This window comes from Mytilus californianus, unplaced genomic scaffold (genome assembly GCF_021869535.1).
Source record: "Mytilus californianus isolate M0D057914Y unplaced genomic scaffold, xbMytCali1.0.p SCAF_1, whole genome shotgun sequence".
Taxonomy (NCBI): domain Eukaryota; kingdom Metazoa; phylum Mollusca; class Bivalvia; order Mytilida; family Mytilidae; genus Mytilus; species Mytilus californianus.
The window spans coordinates 88,724,902-88,752,773 of record NW_026262581.1 but is presented as its reverse complement, the minus strand read 5'-3'; the positions used below and the strand labels follow the sequence as shown (position 1 = coordinate 88,752,773).

At 31.1% G+C, this 27,872-nt stretch overlaps 2 protein-coding genes across 6 annotated transcripts in view; both read right to left on the bottom strand.

Annotated features, from left to right (window-relative positions):
• Positions 1-27,872, bottom strand: part of LOC127709649 (uncharacterized) — a 479,059-nt gene that overhangs the window by 278,178 nt on the left and 173,009 nt on the right. The window lies entirely within an intron of this gene.
• Positions 184-27,452, bottom strand: LOC127709866 (solute carrier family 17 member 9-like). 2 transcript variants are annotated; one of them, XM_052215550.1, is made up of 12 exons: positions 27,300-27,452; positions 17,851-17,977; positions 17,300-17,519; positions 13,881-13,980; positions 11,433-11,506; positions 10,418-10,583; positions 8,559-8,655; positions 6,208-6,295; positions 5,164-5,198; positions 3,662-3,833; positions 3,023-3,052; positions 184-2,434 (listed from the first exon to the last, which is right to left on the bottom strand). In XM_052215550.1, the coding sequence occupies exons 1-12, from the start codon at positions 27,359-27,361 to the stop codon at positions 2,295-2,297; spliced, it is 1,311 nt and encodes a 436-aa protein (XP_052071510.1). In that variant the 5' UTR covers positions 27,362-27,452; the 3' UTR covers positions 184-2,294. The 2 variants fall into 2 exon arrangements, with proteins under 2 accessions (XP_052071510.1, XP_052071502.1); XM_052215542.1 differs by lacking the exon at positions 8,559-8,655 and adding an exon at positions 8,314-8,410.

Genomic DNA, 27,872 nt, shown 5'->3' with positions numbered 1-27,872 from the left:
GTTAAGTTCTGTGTAAAGAGATATATTTTTTTTTCCAATTTGTTCATAAGAACTTTTATAGGGAAAACCAAAAAAATGCACACTGAAAAAACAATTGTTTTATGGATCACATAAATTGAACAACAGCACCAATCATACTCTACATTACTTTCTGTAACAACAACAAATAATACCAACATGTGCTTCCATTGACAACATTATTACTTTTTTATTTTGACAATTTAGACACATGTATTGATCATTTACTACATCTTAAGGCAGTTCACAATAAATTGAATTTTAATATAAAATTCTTTAAATCTGAATGAGAATAACTATAATGTAATTAGAAGTCACTATGTTTTCAAAATTGCACATTCGAAATAACAAAAAAAACACATAAAATATGAAATTAAGGAGTTATTTGGTTAAATGTTAGAGATAACATAACTGTTTAAGGCAATCAAAACCAATCATACAAGGTCATTAAATAGTGTTCAGTAAGGAAAGTAGCAGATCATTATGTTTTTACATGATCTGACAAGAATTACAGATATTTTTTTATACTGAAAGTCGTGTTTACTGTGGTTTTAAAACTTTCTTTGGATTAGATAGCAAGACAAAATATTCTGCAATTTGAACCAACTAATATGCCATGTAATCTAATAAAACACTGCTTTAATTGGTATGGAAAATTAATCTAATAAGCAGGCACTAAATATATCTAATAATTTGACTTTTGCGACTTTATGTAGAAGTATTTGGCAACAGATATTCTATATGTTCACAAATTCTGAGAATAAATATACACAGACATAACTATCTGAATGATGATGCAATACATAAAATAATAAAACATACACTGTTCTAACATCTAATAACTATTATTTTCCCTAACTCAAGTTTTTATTATATTATAAAAGCAACTACAACCCTAAAAGAGCAATGGCAATGCATATCTAAAATATTCCTGTTAAAATAAAAATAATGAATTATTTAGTACAAAAAAGAATGTGAAATCGGAGTATAAACTCTATATATTTTGGCATATAATTTTAAAAAGTTCACATCAAATTGAAAATGTGTTCTAAATTAAATATTGATGTAATCACAATTTCATGGTAAAATACCTTGATCAAAACTTTTAACTGACAGGACGCAGAAATGGACAGACCAAAAAAGACAGGAAAACATAGAACTATTGGAGGTGAGGCATAAAATTATAATATGATAAAGAACATATAATTCATAATATAGTAACAAATAGGGATGAAAATAACCCTAAAATTAGGGACCTAGTAATTACTTTTTCATGTTTTACTTGTTTACCATGATAAAATTGATGACATTCTGGAATAATGAATAGTTATTTAATGATTTCCTGCGATGACAGATGTATTAGTACCTATATGTAAACTACATATAACTGAGTATATCATTTCGTCAGATAAAAAAAATATTCTTATCTATGATAATTATTACTGGTTACCCCCAAACAATGTGAATGATGATTAAAACACTTTATCAAGTAAAATATATATGATCTATTAAAGAAACAACATACACACTGAACATTAATGTAGAGCACACTAAATTTCACTTATATCATAAACATGTATTTTATCACTATCATTATAGTCGCCATGTGAGTTATGTAATGTGATGACTAAATGATGTATACTGTATCAAATTGTTACAGCAAGATTTGTCAAGAAACAGACAAGAACGAAAATAAAACATCCTTTTAGGAAATTAAAAAGTTAACAAATACATTTTAAACGCATCTCACAGTTTCCAATGACAATAAATAATAATAATTCTATTTATCACAAACATGCCTCTGAGTGAATCCTTGTATAAAGTATACATGATCATTAAATATAAGATAATCTAATTTAAAGAAAAGGAAAATATTTAATATAAAAATAAGGAGATGTGGTATGATTGCCAATGAGACAACTATGCACCAAAGTTCAAATGAAGTGGATGTAGGCAATTTTATGTAAGCAATTAATGTTTATCAATCGTCCTATCTATCTAAATATGATTTTTGCCTGATTACTTCGTCATGACCAAATATCCATTTACAGTCATACGTTTTCAAAGATCACATCCTCACCATTGCACTAACAATCTCACAACAATATACAATAAAATTCATTCACAAACATACATTAATAATATCATTAACAATAACAATCATAATATTGACCAATGGACGGACAACACAGTGATAAGTAAGATTTGATCCCTTAATGGGAATGACATATTAGTACCTGAACACATAATTATCACTATAACAGATATAAATATATTTATATTATCCGTTTTCCTGTACCAAACAGCAAGTAAACAATACAGCCAAAAATACAAACACCAGCTGTCTGGTTGAATACAGCTGCCCAACTCTTGGTAGCCTCTAAAATGTGACCTGCCATATATACTCCAACAAAACCTGAAAATAAAATCAACATTTCAAAAATTTAATGATCATTGGAGGTGACACCATGAGAGAGAGTCTGCATGATTGCTTGTAAATATCTTCATAAATATGTTATCTATATTTGAATAACTTCTTTCTTTTCTTTCTATAAATGGGAAACACATATTTTTCACAACTTTATATGGTCATTTTAAAAATTGATGGCTTCATCGGCTTCACCAAGTGTGTCTCCAGAAACTAATTAGCATATGATAAATTGCTAGAACATTTACTCATTTTGAATTGAATGTAAAGGTATTATTTCAAATGAGCGAAACACACCCCTTTGTTTCCTAATACTTGACAGAAAAATATTACTGTTGATCAAGTTATTTTTGCATTGGGTTTTGTTCACAGTTTTTTACCTAGAAGGGACAGTTAAATCTTTGCTTTTTTCAGTATTTGCATTTCATGGCCTTGTTCAATGCATTTGAATGAACAATTCCAGTAAAATGTCTCCTGTGAAAATAGCAAATTAGACACACATGAAAATTTCACAATATACAATATGTGAATATGATATTATACAGTTAAATAATTTCTGAACTGTAGTAAACATACCTGGTATTGCACCTGCCATGTTCATAATACCTGTAAAAAAAAATATATTTACAGATGCATTCTGTTCCATTTCTAATGATATAAATGTGGAGTATGTTCTCAAATTTTATAAAATCCATATTTCTAGTTCTAAAAGATGGAAGAAACATATTTCTTTGCAAACAATAAGAATTTTATTGCTTAAGTCTCTTTTTTTTCCACAAATATCAAATCATTATAGCTATTTTATGTGTTTTTCCTTTGATCTTTTTTGTGATCATTTTTCATGATCATTTTTTATATCATGTTAACCACTTGAAATAGAAAATTATTGCTAGAAACTAAGGGAGCACATGCCATTGTCAATGTAAACATCAAAGACGTCATAGGTAAAATATCAATAAACAGACTATCAATGGTATATCAAACTCGAGGATGTTTCTCGGCCACATCTCATCTCAGGGCTATCGCCCTTCCATGAGATTGTAGCTGAGGAACACCATCTTGTTTGAAAAACCATAGATAATTTATAAGTATCTAAATAAAAGGACTTGCTTGGCAAGGTTTATTGAAACAACAGCAAATTGACAGTCTTTCTTTTCTCTTTTACTCTAGATCTACCAGTAAAAGATATATCTTTGTACCATATTCTGTACTTACCAAACACTGATCCAGCATGTTTGGGTGCTATATCTTGTGGGTTTACAAGTATACCACTATTATGAAAGCCACAGCAAGCCACTGCGATGGCCATACAAAATAATGCACCGCCAAATGTTGTCATGTATGATAATGATATCAATCCTACAGCTGTGCCACCTAAGGAAATAGTCTGAAAAATCAAGAAATCAGATATACTGATTTAAAAGTATAGTTGGTATGATTCTTGTTTTCAGTAACTGCAAACCGTCTTTGGTATGATACGTTTTGTTTATTAATGCTTCGTATGATTTTTTTTTCTTGTCAGTTTTGAAAGAGATGTGAGTATTTCTTTATTGACTTTTATTATATTTTCTTTTATGTACCGGTACCTTTCGTTACTTTACTGAAACTTTTTCAGTGGTTGTCATTTGTTGTATCTTTGTTCTTTTATGTACCGGTACCATTTGTTATCCTACTGAAACTTCTTCAGTGGTTGTCATTTGTTGTATCTTTGTTCTTTTATGTACAGGTACCATTTGTTACCCTACTGAAACTTCTTCAATGGATGTCATTTGTTGCATCTTTGTTCTTTTATGTACCGGTACCATTTGTTACCCTACTGAAACTTCTTCAGAGGTTGTCATTTGTTGTATCTTTGTTCTTTTATGTACTGGTACCATTTGTTACCCTACTGAAACTTCTTCAGTGGTTGTCATTTGTTGTATCTTTGTTCTTTTATGTACCGATACCATTTGTTACTCTACTGAAACTTCATCAATGGTTGTCATTTGTTGTTTCTTTGTTCTTTTATGTACCGGTACCATTTGTTACTCTACTGAAACTTCTTCAGTGGTTTGTCTTTTGTTGTATATTTTTTCTTTTATGTACCAGTACCATTTGTTACTCTACTGAAACTTCTTTGTTACTTTATGTTATAATTGTTATTCTGTGTTGATGGCAGATATTTGATAGTCTGTTAAATTTATTCACAACATTTTTAGACTGAGTGCTACTTAAAGATTCTGAGCTTGACATATTGTATAGACATCCCTCTTTTGTTGAAAATTGTATTTTTGTTGATCTCTTAGATCATTTCTGTGGTTAGGTTGGTGTATTTTGACCTCTAGATGTTTTCTGGTAATGTATGACATGTCGTTGGATTGCTCTCTCATTGACATGCACCCCTAATCCTTTTATACTCAAAAATCTAAATTAAATGCAACCTGCAAGATTATAATAATCATGCAATCAGTTAATAGGTTTGTAATTTAGCAGCAAAACAGTTTTACAATAAACATAAAAAAGTTATATATTTTTTTTTCATAAAAAATTCCAGGAAAAATATAACAGCTGATTAAAAGAACCATTCTGTTTATAAGTAAAGGGCTTAATAGTTGAATTTATAAATGTTAAACATGGAATATGTGGTAAGTAATGGCAACAGCTAACAGAGCTCTGTTGGCCCAAAATAACTGAAAGAAAACTTATAAAAAAGATATTTCAATGGTTAAAGTAAATACCTCAATAAATTTTCTTACAAATGTAACTGTATAACCTAAAATAAAAAAAAATGTATAAAGATGCGATTGTCAATTTTTAAAGAAAAGACAATTGGTGAATTCTTAGATATTTTTTATGTTTTATTTTCTTTATACCGGTAATTAATAGCAATTGCATGTAAAAGTGCATAGTCAAATAAAAGTAATTATATTACAAACGAAAGTGAACCAACGCCTGTTAATTCTGTAGTAAGGTAGAGTCCCTGAAGTGGATACCTCGGGTATGCAGGGTCATTATGATAAAGCACAAAAAATGTAAAAAGTCTTATAACAACAACACTTTAGGGACTGCTGCAGAAAATTTATTTATCGACATGTTTCGGTGCCTAGGGCACCGTCATCAGGATACAAATAATACATCGAGCATGCTTAAGTATTAATGCCTTACCTGAAAATGTTATAAATTGAATGTACAAAAACGTGTCTGTCCCATAATTGACACGTTTTTGTACATTCAATTTATAACATTTTCAGCTAAGGCATTAATAACATAGACTCAATACATGAACAATTTTATTTTGTTTTACTTTCATTTTCATGTTGACAATCTATTTATATTTTTTCTATTTATACTTTCACTTTCACTTCCTCTTTCATAACTACCACTATACTATGATGTTGTCTTTAGACAACCCGATTTTATACTTAAGCATGCTCGATGTATTATTTGTATCCTGATGACGGTGTCCTAGTCACCGAAACATGTCGATAAATAAATTTTCTGCAGCAGTCCCTAAAGTGTTGTTGTTATAAGACTTTTTACAAAAGTAATTATAGTTCACAAAAAACATTCTTACCCTATAGTCACACATGATACTAGTATTTCATTTTGTTATGTATTAATTCTACTTAAATTTGCAGTTTAAAATTATTTCTTTAATCCACAGAAATATTCATTTATTAAGATCACAATCCCTTCTGTTTCTGTAGATACAATTAAATAAACTCTAACTTTTCAAATCAGATAAATCTTAATTGCAGTTAATTTGTCCTGGTAAAACAAACCTTTTTCTAGTAAATGATCAGCCAACCAGCCACTAAACACAGAACTAAACATGGACACAATCCATGGTACTACATTAAATACCCATCCCTACAATGATAATTAACACAGAACTAAACATGGACACTACTACATTAAATACCCATCCCTACAATGATAATTAATACAGAACTAAACATGGACACAATCCATGGCACTACAGTAAATACCCATCCCCACAATCACAATGATTTGTTTTTAAATATTCATCTTAGTGAAAATAGGTCTGTATTAACAATTTACTGGTATTTTTAAATGCCTAAAATAGCACTCCTATACAGCAAATCTGTTCTTCTATAAGTAGGTGACAGTTTTCTATTTCTGGATGCAATTTAAGTTTATAGTTCTTGACAGCATATGTTCAAAGAAAGTTAAGTAAGACAGTTTTCAAAGAAAATAAGGTTATGACAGTTTATGTTGAAAATAAATTTCATTCATATAAAATTTAAAATAGAAAGAACTAGCAACCCTGGCTTGAAGCTTTAATATACCAAAAGTGTATTTTGGTGTTGCTCTGACATGAGCTACATTTTTAGCTGACCTACTGGATGTGAACTTTAGCCAGAGTTGTGACAAACTTTTGTAACATGATAGTGTCATTTAGATCTAGATTGACTTTTACCTAGACCTTTAAGTTATGCACTTGGCTGAAGGTTATGTATGACACATCCTGGAGTTTTGGACGACTTTGTGATGAAGAACTCCTTTTAAAGCAGCAATTACTGGCTATAGCACAAACAATTCATTACAAATATTCATAAGCCTCACTTCGGCCTTCCAAATTTTGCCTATGGTAGATGGAACCATGAAATTTGTGTATGAATATGTATAAAACAAGATGTGACCACAACTGTTCCTACCCCTATTGCAAAATTGTTAAGTACAGCATTTTTCTGGCTATTCTTTAAAAAAGTTCATAAACAATCCTTTCCAATGAACACCTAAATCCAATCTGTATGTCGGTCAAAATTGTTCAATAACATACCATAAATCTACTCAATTTCTACAGACATTACGAAAAAAAAAATCAGGAAAAGTCCTAGAACCTAAGTGGTGAAATATCAATAAAATACTTTACTACATGTTTTTGAGAAAAACACAACTCTTAACCAAGCAGTAACATAAGAACAGAAGTATAGAATAACATGTACAGAATGACAAGACTAACCTAGTAGCAAGTAAAGTATAAATATAAAGATATATTTCACATACATTGAGAATCTGAAAACATCATACAAATAGAGCTTTGTAAAACAATTAAAATGATGAGGTTACATGTCTTGTGAAAGGAAATATAAGACTGCTGAAAATTGGAGTGCTTTGTTCAGTATTAAAATAACATGCATTTCATCTCCTATCTCAATATACAACATTTAAATGTTACACCTAAAACCACACAAAAACAAAAACCAATTTAAAATATTCATGCTGATAAAGTTGCAATTGATAGAATTATATAAATATGTATTCCTATTGTAGCAATTTATATCCTCTTCCTAATATGGTGCTTTTCTTTAGCAAGACAGATTACTTCATTCTTTCAAATATAGTGCTTTATCTAGCAGGGAGGGCCATGTGGGATACTTCTATATTAATTTATAATACAGCACACAAATCATTTACACAAAGCTCTTTCATATATAATTCATATATGATTGTAAACCAGATGATAAAAACATTTGGCCCAAACAATTTATTACTACTTTGCAAATAGAAAGCAAGGGAAAAGTGAAAATGAAATGCTACAGATTTCAGACTTAGTATGTCTTAATATAATTCATAAATTTTATATACATGTACAGTATCGATTCATATTATGTTCATCAAATACTGCAATGTGACAGAAAGTGCATACAGAACAAAGGATTTCATTTACATGTTGATAGGAATGCATAGGACTACTAACACCAGAATCATGCATAACTATACTATCCAATTTTATGAATGACCATTCCAACAGAAACATTCACCAAACATAAAATAATATATTGTAACTTGTTGTTACACAGATAATTAATTCTGCATAGCAATAGTTAAGCATGCCTTTCATGGTGCTATAGGAGAAATACCTTGGCATCTGGGAAATTTTCATGAAAATAAGTTGGTAACCATGACAACAGAATATAAAATGCATTATTTTCACAGAAATGTCCAACCATGAGAGACCTGTAAAAATAAATATTGTTAAGAATTTACTTTTGTGCAAATTTAGAATGACGCATGTTTTCTATTAATACATGAGTATGTGCAAAAACAAACATATGTATGTGCAAAATTTACCTGTTTCCTTTTTTATTATAAGTGCTCTATTTACCTTTGCATTAGGGTAATTCTCATGAAAATAGGTTGGTGCCCATGATAACAGTATGAAGAAGGAATTAGCATGGCTAAAATGTCCTACTAATAAACCCCTGTAACACAGAAACAAGTTGAAAACATTTGATTCAGAATTTAAAAAACAACATAGTTCTATATTTTCTACTAATTCACACCAATTAAGAATAAGAGCTCTACTACAATCAATTTTTTCTTGTTATAATTAAAGAAACTTATGACCATGAAGTTACAAAATGTTTAAATAATTTTTCTTCAATATGCAAGCTTAAATAGAGATTGAAACAAAATTAAAATATAAAATGTTCATGCATATGAAAAAAAATGTTTAAAATTGCTCCATTTTGAAGAATATACCCGGATAGGAAAAAGATTTTCTGATATACTTTAAAAATATACCAGGATAGGAAAAAGCATTTCTGATATATGTTTGTCTAAGTATAATATCAGTTTTGCTACAAAGCAAGATGCAGCATTTGATTAATGTAAATTGGTTGTTTATGTTAAACTGGTCTTTTGACCAAAACATGAATATTTTTTATATGATTTTTATATCATAATATATTTGACTGAACAATCAACAAAAATAAATACTGGCATCCAATGTCCCAAATTAGTATGAGCAACATTACCAGAACTTTGATTTTATTTGTTGTGTGATTTATATTGTTTACATTGAGCTTAGAGGCTGCAATACTATCTGTTTATATGCATTCTTGTATAGGCTAACATTAAAAAAAGTATCTTCCTAAAACGGAAAGTGGTCTAAAAGCTATTTACATAAAATATTTGTGAACGACAGACAGACAGACAATGGGACTGTTATAGACTTTCTGGTTATGGTTTCCAAATTCCAAGTAGTGCAAGTTTGCATCATATTAGTAATCATTGTGTACTTACAAAAGTTTTTTTTTAAATAAAATATCAAATTGGGCTAGAAATATACAGATACTTCCCCTCCAAAACCTTCTCAGTTCCTCCCGTATTAAATCTCCCACTCTTAAAACTGAAAACAATCACTGGTAACTTATATGTGGTACAAAATTGTGACATATCTATTGGCTATTGTTAAGGTCATAGATGACTTTTAAAGGTAACAAAGAACTCATTTTCCTCCATGGTAACTAAGATACGAAATTTCTTTAATAATATATAAAAGAGTCACATCCTTCACCTGTAAATCTTCTTGTCAAATTTGATCTCATTCTAATACTTAGAAAATCTTAAAAAGGTCTAATGTTAACATTTTACACCAGGAGCAGACTCGTGACATCAAAATGTTTTGGTGCCAAGACAATAACAATGAGTGCAGAATGTTCCATTAAACACAAGGAGAATTTTTACCATAAATGAAATGGGATTAACAACTTGTTTTCAGAATTGGATATCGCTTGATATCAACTTGCGTTATTTAATTTCAATAATAATAATAAACTAATTTATCAATACATTGAAATAAAATTACTCAAGTTGATATCAAGCAATATTCAATTCTCACTTGCTATGATTATCAACAGCAGATGGAGAATAACCACACTGAATGTCTTTTTGGAGATAATTCATTCAATTTTGTTGAAGAAGAGTCAATTTTAATTATTATTATAATTAGATTTTCATCATTAAATATAAAAATCAAATACACAGATTCCAACTTCTGTGAACAGACACAAAAAGAGACAAGATTGACTTAAATCTATTGAGCATGATTAACAGAGTGGATACCTACAGATGATGGGGTTATACTTTCAAATAAGATTGACTGGATAAACAAACTATACATATCATAAAGTATATTATATAGAATAACAATTGTTTATATACAAAGTGGATAAGGCTTACCAAAATGCAGGTTTAACAAATAACGTCAACCATGGCACCTTCTCCTTATCTTTTTTGATGGGTTTATCTGCTAGATTCTCTGCCATGATGAAAGGCAAGTACTTTTTTCTGTGCTTTGCTATTAATATATATCTCATCCCTAACATCCATAAAATGCTACAAACACCTGAAATATAATCATTTTTATGTTGGAAATAAAGCTTGAAAACAACAAACACATTATATCATAAATATTATCCTCGAGCAAACTATTTTATGAACTGACAATTGGGAGTTCATATCATTTTGATACTTTGATAAACAAATTCAATAATGGGGTTTATTAGAAATCACATAAGAAAGACATAACTCTCCAACATTTGTTTCAACTGACAGCCCTTACAAGTTTACAACAGTTTTTATTATGTACCGTATACAGGTTTATATGAAAAATCTAAGATCAAAATATAAGCACTAATTTAAAGCTAAAGTGCAGGTAAGGTAAATTTTCTGAAATAAATACTGAAATTGATATTTTGCAAATGAGCCTGTCAGAAAAATTCAAACATGTTCAATGAGTTCAACCACTTAAACTTCCAATCAATGTAGAAAATATTATATCTTTATATTCTCTAAAGTAAATAAAGGCAACAGTAGTATAACGCTGTTCAAAAGTCATAAATCGATTAAGAGAAAACAAATCCGGGTATAAACTAAAACCGAGGGAAACACATCAACTATAAGAGGAAAACAACGGAACAACAAAAACACTGAACTGCAACAAAAACAAACACCAACATACGTAAAAATACACAGACACAAGACTGACAGGACAAACCCACAAGACATAAAAGTAAAAACAAAATAATTTGAAATTTATTCAAGTCTATCATACAGTGCATATGGACACTTGATTTGTCAATCAAAATCTATATTTCTAACAGTTCAAAAATTTTGAGCATAAATAAACTGTTTTTCAATTCTGTGTATGTGTCAAAATAAAATAAAAGCAAAAATCCCCTACAATCATACATACCAACAAAGTAAAATACACTCTGCCATCCATATCTCTCTAATAATATGGATCCTATACTACCACTAATCAGGGTCCTATAACGAGAAAATATGTATCTCAAGATGACTAAAATATCAAAGCAAACAATAATCTTTAAATAGAAAGTGTTTTAAAAAACAAATAATGTGAAAACACAACAAAACATAAGAAAATATGTATGTATTATGTATAATCCATTTTGTATTATTTTCAGATTATTATTTAAAACATAAGTACCATTGAGAATCTTTTTTTTCCACACTTTAGGCAAAAATATGTAGAAAAGAATGTATGTTATATCAAACTATTACAAAATTTTAATGAACATTGTTGTTTAAGAATATATCATGTCACAAACTCTTAATGCAAACAGCTTACATTATAACTTATTATTTATAGAATGATTGCCTAAGACTTTATAAATAAACTGTTAACACAGAGATATGTCTCGCCTTTTTGTACTTTTGATAATGAAAATGTTGAAATCAAAATAGCAATACTTTAACATGTAAGTTATGCAAATATTTAAAGTCAATGAACCATGACTGAAGGTACATGGCAAAACAATCTCCAGGGAAATGAGATGTGCCAATGCTAATACAACTGCATACCAAATACCATAGACTTATCATAAGTCGTTCCCTTTCAACAAACCTAAACACAAACATTAACTTGTAAACTGTAAAAGTTTCAAAGTCAATGAACCATGATGAGGGGGTGTGGCTATATAATCCCCATGGAAACGAGACTTGCAAATGCCAATAAAATTGCATACCAAATATCATTGACTTAACATAAGCAGTTCATCTTAAACTGATCTAATCACAAACTTATACATGTAAACTAAGCAAAAGTTTCAAAGTCAATAGACCATGACTGAGGGGGCGGGACCAAATATTATCCATGGAAATGAGATGTGCTAATGCTTATACAATTGCATACCAATTAACATTGGCCTACCACTAATTGTTCCCCTTGAACTGACTTAATCACAAACTAATACATGTTAACTAAGCAAAAGTTTCAAAGTCAATAGACCATGACTGCGGGAGCGGGACCAAATATTCTCCAGGGAAATGAGATATGCCAATGCTTTTACAACTGCATACCAAATATCATTGACTTACCACTAGTTCCCTTTCAACAAACCTAAACACAAACATTGACTTGTGAACTATGTAAAAGTTTCAAAGTCAATGAACCATGATGAGGGAGTGTGGCTATATAATCCTCATGGAAACAAGACTTGCAAATGCCAATAAATTTACATACCAAATATCATTGACTATGTAAAAAGTTTCAAAGTCAATAGACCATGACTGAGGGGGCAGGGCCAAATAATCTCCATGGAAATGAGATGTGCCAGTGCTAATACAACTGCATACCAAATATCATTGACCAACTATAGCTACTAGTGGTTCACCTTAAACTAGACCTAATCACAAACTAATACATTGTTGACGCCGCCGCCGACACCGGAAACAGCATACCTATGTCTCGCTTTTTGACTCTGTCAAGGCGAGACAAAAACCATAAATTACTTAATAATCTGTGCTGCTTGTATAATTTCAACCAAGCTTCAAGCCTCTATTGTATGGTCACATAAGTATTTGTTCTCAGGATTTGCATGCCACAATTTGTACAAATCAAGTTTTGAATAATATAATGATAAAAAAGAATCCATCTTTTTTGAATTCCAAAAAATTAAAAAAAACAATTTACCACTCACTGCTTTATTGAAGCGAAAATTATTCTTGGAAATAGGTTTGCAGTAAGTACTTTATCTTTGACAATAATCTTATGCCTTCTCATATTATAGTACTGTCTACTGAACACACTGAATGCTTTTGTAAATTTTCCTTTTCTGATTGATCAAATTATAATTTAAAAACTTCAATCTTTATATACCTTCATACATGCGCTACTGTTACAATATAGCTGTTTATGACAAAATAGCTAGAGTTTATTTTAATCAAATCCCTTAATGAATAAACTTGAATCTCATTCTAAAAGCTTCTTTATTTCTTATTGTAATTGAGGTATACCATCCTTAGAACATTTACTCATATGATCTTCATACATGTTATCCCACATACAGAGAAACCTATTGAGTATATCAAGCAAATACAGATTTTAATAAGGCATCTAGTGTGATACACTGAGAAAGTAAAATTTTCAAATTTAAAGTTAAACTGTAATGAGTGGCAAAAAAAGGAATAACACAAGATGCAGTGGAGGAAATTGTTTCTCTAATGATTTTAAGACAATATGTATGTAAACGTTATCTTTTTTTCCACATGGATTTGTATACAGACAGGTTTCAATGTATTTAAAGGAAAACTTTATAGCTAATGAAGAAAAGATGTTAGAATATGCTTTTATCAACTACATTACATGTTTAAATGCTTGTTGAAAAAAGAGTAAGATTACCCTAGATGTGATCCTGAACAGATAAAGCTGTAGGTTAAAGAACGCTCGTGCTCCGAAACTTTTCTTGATATGATGGAACTTACACTAGGATAATGGAAACCTGTAGAGGTAGATAACTCTGTAATGCTAGCATCATATATATTTAATTAGTGACATTTTTTTTTTATTTGAATCCTTTAATTAGTTAATTATTCTTTTTACAATGTATAACTTTGATTTTTAATGTAAATTAAGTGGAAAAGGTAAGGAACTTTTACCTTTTTCTAAAAAAAAAATCTTCATGACTACCATAAATATATTTGTGTAGGAAAATTTATAGGTCTGCCAAAGATTATGATCAATCAATCTAGGCATCAGGATTCCTGGAAGGATCTACTGAGATATATAAGGGTTGTCTGTACATGTATATAATAAAGTAATGGATAAATGCCACCTGTCAGAAGCATCAGGAGATCTAATTCAGAAAAGTTCATGAATATCGAACATGAGTAGGTAAAAGTCTCATTTAAAAAATTCTAAAACAAAAAATTTCTTCTAACATGTTAACTACATTCTTTTTTTCTTCTTCAATATTTCAAATTAAATTTCTTCTTTCTAATACTGTCCATTAAATATGAAAGTACAAAAAACATGAGACTTTTAATCTATTTTAAGAAAGGGTACAAATGAATGCAGCTGTACTAATACTACATGTATATATGCAAGTTCCCACACATAAAGGAGAATAAAATGGTATCACCTTTAGTTTAATTTTACCAAATCAAACTTTTTTCTTAAATGGTGTTCCCTACCAGTTAATAACATTAAGGTTTTGTCCCTATGTAAAACTTGTTTGAAGTGATGATTGATTTTGAGTGGGGTCACTGAAAAAATTGGAGGTCATTCCATTACTGTAGGAACAAAGCTGTCAAATATGATTACCAAATCTCCTGATAGGTTGAAAGATGTTTTTATATCTTTCCTAAAACAGCTTGACCAAAAGAAACCAACCATTGGTAGAATAGGGCTTTAAGGTCTCCATACTTCATAAACTGTTAACACAGAGATATGTCTCGCCTAATCAATGCAAATGTTGAAATTAAAATAGCAATACTTTAATATGTAAGTAACGCAAATATTCAAAGTCTGTGAACCATGACTGAAGGTACAGGGCTAAACAATCTGCATGGAAATGAGATGTGCCAATGCTAATACAACTGCATACCAAATACCACTGAAATCTCATAAGTTGTTCCCTTTAAACAAGCCAAAACACAAACATTAACTTGTAAACTATGTAAAAGTTTCAAAGTCAAAGAACTATAATGAGGGTGTGGGGTTATATAATCTCCATGGAAATGAAACTTGCAAATGCCAATACATTTGCATACCAAATATCATTTACTTAACATTAGTGGTTCATCTTAAACTGACCTAATAACAAACTAATACATGTAAACTATGCAAAAGTTTCAAAGTCAATAGACCATGACTGAGGGGGCGTGGCTATATAATCTCCATGAAAATGAGATATGTCATTGCTTATACAACTGCATACCAAATATCATTAACCTACCACTAGTGGTTCCCCATAAACTGACCTAATCACAAACTAATACATGTAAACTAAGCAAAGTTTCAAAGTCAATAGAACATGACTGAGAAGGCGGGGCCAAATAATCTCCATGGTAATGAGATGTACCAATGCTAATACAACTGCATACCAAATATCATTGATCTACCACTAGTGGATCACCATAAACTAGACCTAATCACAAACTAATACATTGTTGATGCCGCCGCCACAGGAAACAGCATACCTATGGCTTGCTTTTAGACTCCGTCAAGGCGAGACAAAAATCTTAAATGCAAGTCATACCTTTCATTGCAAATGGCCTCCATAACTTCTGATTAGCTGAGACAAATTTATGAAATTTTTTAGAACCAGTCTTACTCTACATGCTCTAAATGAGACAAAAAAAAATCAGAAAAGAAAATCCTTAAATGACACCTTTTCAAAATCATACTTACTGACCCTGCTAGCCATCTATTACTTAAAATAGCAAGTGTTACAAGAAATAAAATCTGTCTGTTACGATGTAGTCTACAAAGCTGAAAGTGGTCTTAAACACCAACAATCAATCAATCAATCAATCAATCAATATGAGAAGAGATGCAAAAGTGAAAAGTTTAAATCTGCTGAAGTTGGTGAAAATAAGATCAATAAAGTTACTTTAATAGCATAACCAAAGATTTGAGGCTTCATCATTTTCTTCAATTCAGAAGCCTTTTAAATAAATAAAATAAGCTAAATACATTTTGAAGAGAAGATCTTTCAAAATTATGTTCTTGAATTTGTACTGGCGACACAATTTATTTTGTTTACCAAAAAAGAATTGTGCAAATAATATTGGCAATATATTGAAAAGAAAGGTTAAAAACAATACTAGTATAATGCAATATAAAAAATCTGAAGTCTACGGAAAAATATGCAGTTCAAAAAGAAAGGGGTTTAAAATGAAAATTTGTGATAATTAATAATGTTAATATGTGTGTAACTTATCACCCACTTTAATGGTGATACCATTTAAATGTTTCCTTTTGCAGTTTATTCAGGTAATAAATACCCAAAGTATTGTCCAGCTGCTATTATAGGTGTGTAGAAAGACTTGTGTGGTCCTTCTATAAAATGACCTATCAGACTCGTTACTGAAGGCATATAGAATCCTGTCAAATAAAATAACACCAATTTTTCAAACTTGTTCACTTAAGTTATGAAAAACAAACCAGTTTTCTCCTCAGGGGTTCTTGTAAATGACAGTTGCAACATCTTTTTATCTAAATTCTCCGAAAACAGTTTTTTTAAAACTTTTAGTACATTTTAGCATATTTACTATCATCATGATCATATACACTCAAAGTTGTATAATTTGTTAATTGACAACAAGAATATACATGATATAGTTAATAAAAAGACCTTACCCAGTTGATTAACATGTCCTTAATATGCAAAAACAATTTGCCACTGGACATTAACCAAACAAGGAACATTCAGTTATTATCTATTTTTTATCAGTTTTATTTAACAAAACTTTCAGATGCATGTTGTCAAATAAAAAATAAACATGAATCATTTAGATCGTGTATAAGATTTAATAACTAGTTCCATAAATCCTTTTCAGACATTGAAACAGTTCAGACTTTACAAGACCCTCAGGAGTAGTCAAGGTTGTTAAACACTCTCCATAGTAGTACATTGAAACAGACATGTTTCCTTCTCCCAAAATTACTTATTACTTCAACATAAGTCATGTTCTCAGAGTTCTCGCAATGGATTGTTTGAACATCCTTTTGTCCCTTTTTTAGTAGTACTTTGAAACAGATGTATTTTAAGTGATGTAATAATTGGTAAATAATGACTTAATTTATAACATTCATACCTTGAAACATTCCCAATAAAACCCTTGATAACACCAAAATATGAAGTGTGACATATTTATCTGTAGATAAGTAGGCAAACTGTGGTGTCCAAAAAGTCAGAATTGACCAGAAACATGCTGCTATAGGAACAACAACATCTCCTCCCACTTTGTCACTCAGATAACCTCCTAAAAACTGGGTCATTGTGTAACCCCAGAAAAAACAACCAAGAATTGAACCCTGTAAAATAAAATTATGGTGATCAATAATTCTAATCTCCTGTTACCAGAGCACAAATAAAGGTTTTATCATTTCAAAGCTTCTTGCTTGCTTATACAACATTTTACGTCAAAAGTATCAAGTGTTCACATCAGCCATTTCAAATATTGTAACACAGTCATTGACAGTGCTCTAATCCAAAATGTTGTATTAATTTAATTAACTTGATACAATACATCAACAATAGCATTCTGTTAAAAGGTAATGTAATATCATTTTCTGTAAATGTATTTACATGTATGTATCATATTCTTTAAACGTGTTAAAGATAAGTTAAAAAGCATGTCCTTACCGACTGTGTTTTGTCCCAGTCAAATTCCTTTGCCATAACTGCCACACATAATGGAGTAACTGTTCGACAAGAATACAGTACAGTGCATCCCAAAAATAATCCAAATGCCCATTGTTTACGCTCCGATCTGAAAAAATATATTCATATTTGTTAACATATAACACTGCTTACTTTTTCCATGGAGTAAAAATTCATATCCGGGGATTATGAGTCATCTAATAAGTTCTATAATTGACCTGGATCAATTCAGAAATTTGTATTTACTTCTTTAAATTATGTTATGCAGCTTCAGAATCCTCAAATAAGGCTTTTACTTCTCAATCACCCATGTTTCAATGATGCAATACCATTTCTAAATATTTCTATTTGAGATAAGCTTCTTGTTTCAATCTGAAGCTATGGCTTAATGTTACCTTATGAGCACCTTTTGGTTGCTTAATTGTTAGTTTTTGACAGCACTTTTAGCACTATTGGCTATATCATGCAGGTCATTTTTAATAGGTGGAGGAAACCAGAGTGCCCAAAGAGAACCATCCACCTTAGACAGAATTATTGGCAATCTTCTAGTCAATGAAGATTGTTACGAGCACACAAGTATGTGAAGCTAAATTACCGTCATAGGATTTTTTAAATCAAATTTTTTATTAGTTTCTCCCCTATGTTCCATTTCTAATAAGTGTGGTTATATTGATTGATAGATACAATGTAACATAACTTTGGATACATATCTCGTTTTGAAACTGTACACCTAAAGATGATCATCCCTATGTTTAATTTGGTACTTGATGACAGACAGACATTGGACAACAAGATATTAGAGAGAAAAGACCTCAAAATGGCCTTAATCGCCCTTATGAGTTAAATATGTAAAAATTAAAAGCAATGATGTGGAATCTAATATTTTACTTGTAGCTAAGATGCATGAAAGATAATACTAATGAATGAATGAATGGTAATGTAACATCATACCAAATGTCAATGGTCTATCTTATATATTTCTGTAACACAACTAACATGACTGATCAGAAAACTTAAAATTCTGACAAGTTAAAAAATTTTAAATCATTGAATCATGATTAAGAGGGGTTGAACATATTATGTTTGTAACTAAAACGGAGAGATGCAATTGCAAAATCATACCAAATATATGTGGTCATATACATGTACCGGTAGTAATTCTTCAAAAACACAGCTGTTCACAAAACTTAACATCTAAACAAAGTAAAATCTCTGGTTATTGAAGGATGACACTCTATATATATATGGAATATCATAAATGCTTCTTGATTAACAAACTTAATTAAAAACTTAACAAATATTCAGCATACTTTGTAACCATGATAACTGAGGAAATGGGGAATACTGGTAATAATACTACATGCAACTGGAATTTAAGGATGCTAAATGCAAATTAGAACTGAAGACATTGTGATACAAGAGGTTGTCAAAATGACAGCAAACCAGGTTTTCCTTATTAGTGTCATTGTTAGAGAAATCAAGGGCCATAACTCCAGAACAGCATAATAGGTAAATGTCAAAATCAAACTTGACTGGAAGTTTGTCATCAGAAACAAAAATTTCAAAGAAGTTGTTGTTCTCAAGATGTATTTGCACAGAAAAGATATACATTTGTAAATTACCTTTTTTCATTATTACTTAAAGACCGGGGCTAGGGTATAAAAGGGAGACAATTCATGAAAATATGATTTTATTCAAATATTGGGCAGGGTTAAGAAGTGAGAAGCATTTTTCAAAATTAATTCTAAAATTGCTATCTTTTTTACTTTTAAATTTGTACAGTTGTCAGAACATAAATAATGGTTAGTTTAGGCCAAAAAGTGAGAAAATCATATAACTCACAATAAAGATATTTTAAATTAAAATCCTGAAGCACAGCTATTTTTCAAATTCAAATTCCTGTGATTGACAAGTAGGAGGAGATATCCATGACAACAACTTTCTGTTTATGTTTACAACGGAAGTAGCATGCTACATGTGGCTTTATTATCTATAATCTAAAGCATGCATTTGTGAATTGAGAATCTACTTACATATTGCAGGGATCAATCAATTATATAATCCTTTCAAAGCTTCGGAATATAGATAGTCTTTTAAACTGTATAGTGCCAACTTATGTTTTAAAAATATGTTATATCCCAAACAAATGTCACTTATAATAAATTTATGTAACTATTCCCAGAGGTGGCCCATATAAGTAATATTTTCAGGATTTGGATGCCACCCTCTTACTAGTTTTAGGACACAATTAGGCATAATATCTCTTTTATGCCATGTGTAATTTTTAAATTTAGGGTCTCTTTCAAGAGCAGCTTGTTTTCGCATTAAATATCTGTCATCCTTCCAAGCTTCACGGTGAAACATCATTGTCCAGAAATATTTGTACTTCTCTTTTCGCAAACTATGATTTCTTTGGTGTCTCCCTTGAGGTTCACTTTCCCACCACATTTATCTGTTGTTTTCATTAGTAATGCAAGGTTTGCAAAAACAAAAGGGACATTCCTCACATTCTTGGTCTTGTTCTATGAGGAATTGGTTTCCATCAATTCCATCTTCTATCTCCTCATGTACAATGTCACTAGTTTGTGTGGACATAGTTGTAACTTTTGCAATCTCTTTGTCACTATCTACTAAATTTACATCCCAATTGTAATATCCAAATAAACTGTAAATAGTTTCCTTTTGTTCTTCAGTGACAAGAAGTGTTATTTTCTCCATTTTATCAAGTGTTTATTTTATATCTAATTTACACGACTTGACCTTTTATCAAACTGTATCAATAAAACAACAATATTTTTTCCCTCCAAATCTTAGCACCAAATATCTTGGATATCATATTCCCAGTGTTTTACACACCTCATATTATAATAAGGTACCTACAGGAGAGATCTCATATTTTATCTTATGTTTTACACTAAAAGATTTTACATATGGGATAAAAACTGACATGATGAATATGTTTAAACATATCCAACATACTTTTGTAAGACATTGCCTCTGTAATGCTTTGAAAGTTATGTCCAGTACTCCTTCAGAAAACCCTCCCAAATTGAGGGAGGCTATCATGCAGGGCAATGCATGTTTAGTAAGGATTTATTATAAATTTGTTTAATTCTTTCTGCCCCCACTCCCTATAATTCAATATATAAAAAATGTCCATTGCTTTACTGTAATTGTCAAATTATTATTTCCATAATATGATTACTAGGATTTGTAGATAAAAAATATAAATAAAACAATACCCTGCATTTGTCCAAAATTTTCTAAGACTGGGTCAAATTACACAACTGTTTACATATAGATCATGTAGATAATCTTCTAGATGTATAATATTATATAGCATCAGTTACTTTTAGTATTATTCACTTGCTATTGAAAATGGAAAAAGAAACAAAACGACCTCCTTGCTTCAAAATTTCTGTTCCTGGAGATGAAAGTAAAAAGCAATTAATACTTTCAAAATTACAAAATGTTCGGACTATACTTGTGAAGCAACTGAATCACCCTGTAAATAATGCTGACATCTTAGAGAAGGTCTTAGACTATTTTCTTTTTGACCATAATGGACAGTCCTCAAAGTCTGATATGACAACATTAGATTTAAATACCTACATTCAGGTGCAGAAAAAAGATGTCGATCAAAAATTATTCCTAACGGCTGAAACATCACTCCAGAAAATTGTCAAAGTTGTAGAAAACCACTCTTCCATTTGCAATGGACATTTCAGTATGAAGAAGTTGACACCAAAAGGACATGTAGCTGCAGTGTGTTTTAATTGTGACACTGATAAACACCATTCTATTTTATGGTCATCTTCTCCTTATTTACCTAACGGTGAATACCTTGCAAACTTGAGGACATTTCATGGATATACTTGTAGCGGAATGTTACCAGTGCACTACAACAGATTTGCTAATGCTGCTAAAATTGGACATATCAACAAACAAAAACAGCAATACATGTTTCAAAGATACAAGCATCATATTGAACAGCAGTACAATGAAAGTATCTAGTCAGCAGTATTAGAAGAAATTGGAATGTATGATGACTTGACAGGAATTAATATAATGACGGATGCTCGACATGGCTGGCGTAAAAATGCAAAAGACAGCAGTGTTGTTGCCATATGAGAAAAAATCCACAAAGTTCTTAAATGTGAACATATTACAAAATGTGATGACTCTGTATCACAACGACATGAAAAATTGGGTACACAAAGAATATACCAGTACTTGGAACAACAAGATGTTCAAGTTAATGTACATTCACATGACCGAAACTTAAGTATTAACAAGCTGGTAAAAGACAAAGGAATAATTACAAATCAGAATGATCCATGGCATGCAATTAAAAAGGTAAAAGTTGCAATGAAAAGAGTGTAGTGCGGGACCAAAATATTTAAAAGAAAAGTCCTGGTCTGCTCAACTAGAGGACAAGGTGGAATCAGTTGCCACACATTTTCATTGGGCCGTTAGAAATTGTGAAGAAAATCCAAAGGAATTAAAGGATGTATTGCTAAATATTGTGGAACATTATAAGAACAACCACCAAAAGTGTCATCCTGATTCACGATGTAAACGTGATACAAATTACGAACCTAAGCGGATAGTTCTTACGATACCTATTGCCGAAAAACTTCTCTTAGGTGTTATACGGAAATCTACAACTTACACTCACCCTGAGGATTATGTGTTAGCCAAAGATACGTGTTATGTTGAGAGCTTTAACAATACTATGAACATGTTCCAAGATAAAAGGATTGCTTTTAGTGATGACAATTACCAAGCTAGAAGTCAGTTGGCAGTTTGTCATTGGAATGAAAATGTTGATCGCGATTTCACATCGATCTGGAACCCAAACCGTAGGAATGCCCCAAGAAGTAACATTGGAAAAAAGAACTATAAGCCTCCAACTTATAATTACAGACAAAGTATATGGGCCCGGCAAATAAATTCGTTTTATTAGAGAAAATTAGACAGGAATTAATATTAATTCATCATGTTTATTATGATGTAAAAATTTTGATTTATTTAAATATCAGTTCATGGATGCACCTTTACATTTTTATTTTAACTTTATGCCTCATTGAAACATTCAATATTACTTATTGGATACAGTAACATTGTGATTCTATCTTGTATATAAATTAATTGGATTTTCATGAGATAAAAATCTGTGTGTAAGTTTTACTAGTTTCTTCATATTTTCTCTTATCACAGCATGCAGTTATGAACATGTGCTTCTATTTACATGATAAGCTAATTCACTAAAAATAATCTGTTTTTATCTTAGCACCGCCCATATCCAAATAGGCTTAATTGCTGTAGGGGTGTAAAATTTTCTAGGTCATCCCCGGTCTTTAAGCTCAGCTTTATTTTTTGTCACTTATATATTTTTCATACTTTTGTTCTATATTTAGCTTTCAAGAATTGTAAATTTAAACCTGATTTTTGTTTTGTGTCCAAAGTGACCCATGCTAGCCAGTAATTGTTCTTTCTGAAAGTCTGTACATTAAACTTTATGTTAACAAAATGAACAGACCTGTACCATGATGTGCTTATTGGAGAAATTCAATGTAGTTATATTGCATTGATTTATGGAACAGTAAATTAGTGAGTAAACATAGGACATTTAATAGTAGGTAAGCACCTGACTAAGTTACTTTAAATGTACTTGACATTGCAAATGACAAGTACATGTATGTAGTATTTAAAACAAGTATGCAAAGACCACTTGGTAAAAGCCAAGTGTACAAATTTGCCTGGAAATTGTTCTGTGCTTCTTTATGATGTTATGAAAACGGAAAGAAGTTTTTCGCCATGATACTGAAGCTTTTTGTTTGGGATAAGAGTACCATAACAAATAGACCCAAATGGACACTTCAACCATTTATGCTTCCATTGTCGATTGGAAGCATATAAAAAAGGAAAGATATGCTAAGAGTTGTCTCTGACATGGGCAATTCTACCAAGTGGACTTCTTCTTTATTTTTATATCACCCTACCTGTACTGAGTCTGAGACAAGCCTTAGTTTTTATGAAGTTTGTATTACTCAGTCTGTAGCTCTCTGAGTAGTGTTTTGTAGACGGTTATGTCTTTTTGCCATTTTTTTTTGGGGGGGGGGGGGGGGGGGGGGGGGGGGGGGCATGATATTGTCTCTCTTTTGTCAACTTATTGCGTGAACCCCTGTGGGTTCACGCATATTTATTAGTTAGAAATATAGTCTATGGAGGAATATTCCGAAGCTAAATTATTGTTCATTCGGAACACCTATTCATCTTATCTGTATTAGCTTCCTGCAATTAAGAGCACCGCCATACGGTGTATCTAAGATATTTAAAACATGGCAATAAAGAATTTTCACAGATCGCTAATTCACTTATCTGATATATTGATAATAAACAATCAAACATGTATATTTATTGTAAAGCTACATTTTATGCATTGCAAGGGTTTTCTGACTTGAGCAAAGTTGACAGTTGTACCCTTTGATAAACAAGTGAAAGTTAAATGGTCAAGATTTAATTATAACACCTATGGTATCAAACATCTGTGTCTAGATATTCACAGAGAGATATTTAAAATAGTGCTGTGGTTTCTACATAATGAGTTATAGTGGGCTTTGGGATTTGATTTGTAACAATAAAATCATTATGCACACTTGTCATTTTGACAAATCAGATAAAAAAAATCTGTTTCAAATGGAAATAAAACAAGTAAAATAAAGACTGTTCGTTAATATACATTTTTACAACTTTTACTGTTTCCTTTTTACAGTATTCTCTATCAATTAAGTTATCTTGTAAGTTAATTAAATGTTTATTTAATCCATTGATGTCACTATTATTTCAGTGACCACTGCAGAAAATCTTGACTCGTTCAAGAGACTACTGCATGCACATTAAATCTCAATTCCCATGTTTTTATTTGCACCATGTATAAATGTTCTGTACAGCACAAATTATTTCCTTTCTGTTAAAATTATTCTTTGACTTGCTAAGTATGCAAGCGCACACCAAACAGTGACAGGATAGTCAACCAAATGACGGTGGTCACTTAGTGGTAGAAGTAGAAACTTCTTATATTATTCACACACTGTAATGCTCTTAAATTTATGTGAGTTTTGCATGTGCACTAGTGATTGGTAAATATTGATACGTTTTTGTGTTTTTAATATATGTGACTTAACATCAAGAATTCCATTATTACGGAATTGTTCACTTTTGTACACTTCGGTATCTAAATAGAGGGTGGTAAAAGGGAGGGTCTGAACACGGAAACACGTGAAATAACAAATCGCAAAAACGTTACACGAAAAAAAAACACTCTGGAAAAACGAAGCCAAGGAATAAAATCGTAAATATTAAGGAAAAAAGTACCAAAAGTTATTACTCAGCCCTTCTTGGAGATCATGCAGTCATTATAAATGGACATGGCGACCCTGCATGTGGTCACCTTTTAGTGTCCGTTAGTTGTATTCGATTTATCATAGGAAAAACAATAGGCTATCAATAAATATCTTGGGACCAGTTTATTAGTTTATAATTTAAAACAATATTTGGGCTGACTTTGAATTAGTCCCGGTTTACTTTTTAATCAAATGTGGTACAAGCACGAGAAAATAAGAGTACCGACACGAAACACGGAAAATAATTAAGGGAAAACACGAAGCACGCACATCGAACCAAACACGAGAAAACGAGAAATAAAACGTCGAAACATTGAAACACGTGAAATAAAAAAGGCAGAAAACGTTGCACGAAAATAACCCTTTACCACCCTCTAAATAGGCCATACTAGATGTCGACACCTCATATTAGAACTTAAGTAGGTGGTCAATTTCGTTTGCAAGGTTAAAGAAATCTTCAACTTGCTCTAATTTGCCTGTGAAGACCATAAAACCGTCATCCCTATTGACAGTGTAATTTGATGTTTTCTCTCCATTGGAACTTATATATCTAAGATTTTAATGAATAGGGCAGACAGATGCAGATCTGTGCATGTTGGTGACAATGGGCACGCCTATAATGTGTTTGTATAACAATTCATTAAACTCAAATTCATTATTAATTTAACAAATGCAGTTAAATCTATTTTATATTCTCCTATGTGTCAATAAATACTAATGCATTGATAACAGTTTCTTCTAAATTACCAGTTCTCGTCCTGAATATGCATGAAATATTTGCCACTGGACGTTAAGCAACCAACAATCAATCAATCTAAATTACCAATGATCATATTTGTGTACATTGACGTACATCATAGGCAATAAGAATGCATACTTTTTTACCTCGTGTGACTCTATTTTATTAATGAAATTTTTTGTATCTTGAATGTACAAGTTATGCCTCTTCAATAATTGGATGTTGGATGTGACAGTGTACTAATTAATAATTTAGTCTTAGATGCATGATTTTTTTTAATTAGTTGTTAGTGGCTTTGAACTAGCTGTCAGTAACTGCGAGTACTCTCAGATCTGTACTTAGTGTCTATTTGTTGTTTGGATATACAAGTACCCGGCCACGTCCACTCTGTGTAGTATTTCTGTTTGTATCCATCTGATGAGTTAAGCCTTTTTCAACTGATTTTTATAGTTCGTTCTTATGTTGTACTGTTACACCACTGTCCCAGGTTAGGGGAGGGTTGCGATCCCGCTAACATGTTTAACCCCGCCACATTCGGTGTGTATGTGCCTATACCAAGTCAGGAGCCTATAATTCAGTGGTTGTCGTTTGTTGATGTTTTTCGTTCATTTTTTGTACATAAATTAGGCCATAAGTTTTCTCTTTTGAATTGTTTTACATTTGTCATTTCGGGGCCTTTTATAGCTGACTATGCGGTATGGCCTTTGCTCATTGTTGAAGGCCGTATGGTGACCTATAGTTGTTAATTTCTGTGTCATTTGGTCTCTTGTGGAGAGTTGTCTCATTGGCAATCATACCACATCTTCTTTTTTATATTCATATGATTAGATCAAGTAAGTATCTCTCGCGGGAGAGTTACACTTATTGATGATTGGTCGGTAACGAGCATTAATGTGTCCTGCTCGCTGACCATTTCGTAATGCCTCATTACTTATTTCTAGATTAATTTTATGAATTTTTGGAAGAAGGTACATGTGTCCTCTATGTTTTGAATTATTATTATTCTTTAGGAAATTATACGTCTGGGAATCTTTTTCTCTCTCTCCTTGCTTTATATTTAACACTTCTCTCAACATGCCAAAATTGTAATGATTTGCAACAAAAAGAAAATATTATCCTCCACACACATGGCCAAGATAACACTGATATATAATTTCTTATTCAGTTTAATTAGAATAAAAAAGTTCTAAGGTTCACGTATTGTCTTCTTTTTTTTTAAAAAGCAACTTGTGATTTATATTTTTATTGTCCCCTAGGTATATTTTGCATCTTTTTTATCCTACCTTGTCCAGAATTTGCCTTCAACAGGCTTTCCATCATTTTTCTTGTCAATGATTGTCATCATTTTGCTATTGTTAGTGTTGTTCTTGCCGTCACGTCATCATTTCTCAATAAAAAAATCAGAAATTTTAATGAACTGTTATCTTTTAGATGCTTTATTCATACTTCCTGTTTCTCTCAAACGTTTACCCGACTTGCTATTAATAGCAAATTTATGACGGATTGGTGTTGTATTTTTTTCCGAGAACTATTGGCTGCTTTATAATAGAAACCCACTTTTTAAAATTTTCTTGAATATTTTTTCACATTGTGTCAAGTAGCTCATTATATAATTATGCTGACGATGATACTTTTCATATTCACATATGTAGATATAAAATATGTGTCTCTTATCACTGAGAAAACATATCTCTGTATATTTGTTTTTTGTTTATTTTTGTCTGTTTTTGTATTTGTATTTTGTTTTGTAAATGTCAGCTGGTATCATTCCTGACCCCCATTCCTGTATTGGAATTTACACCAATAAAATTATTTGATTTGATTTGATTATTCACATTCTTTTACGTAGACTTACT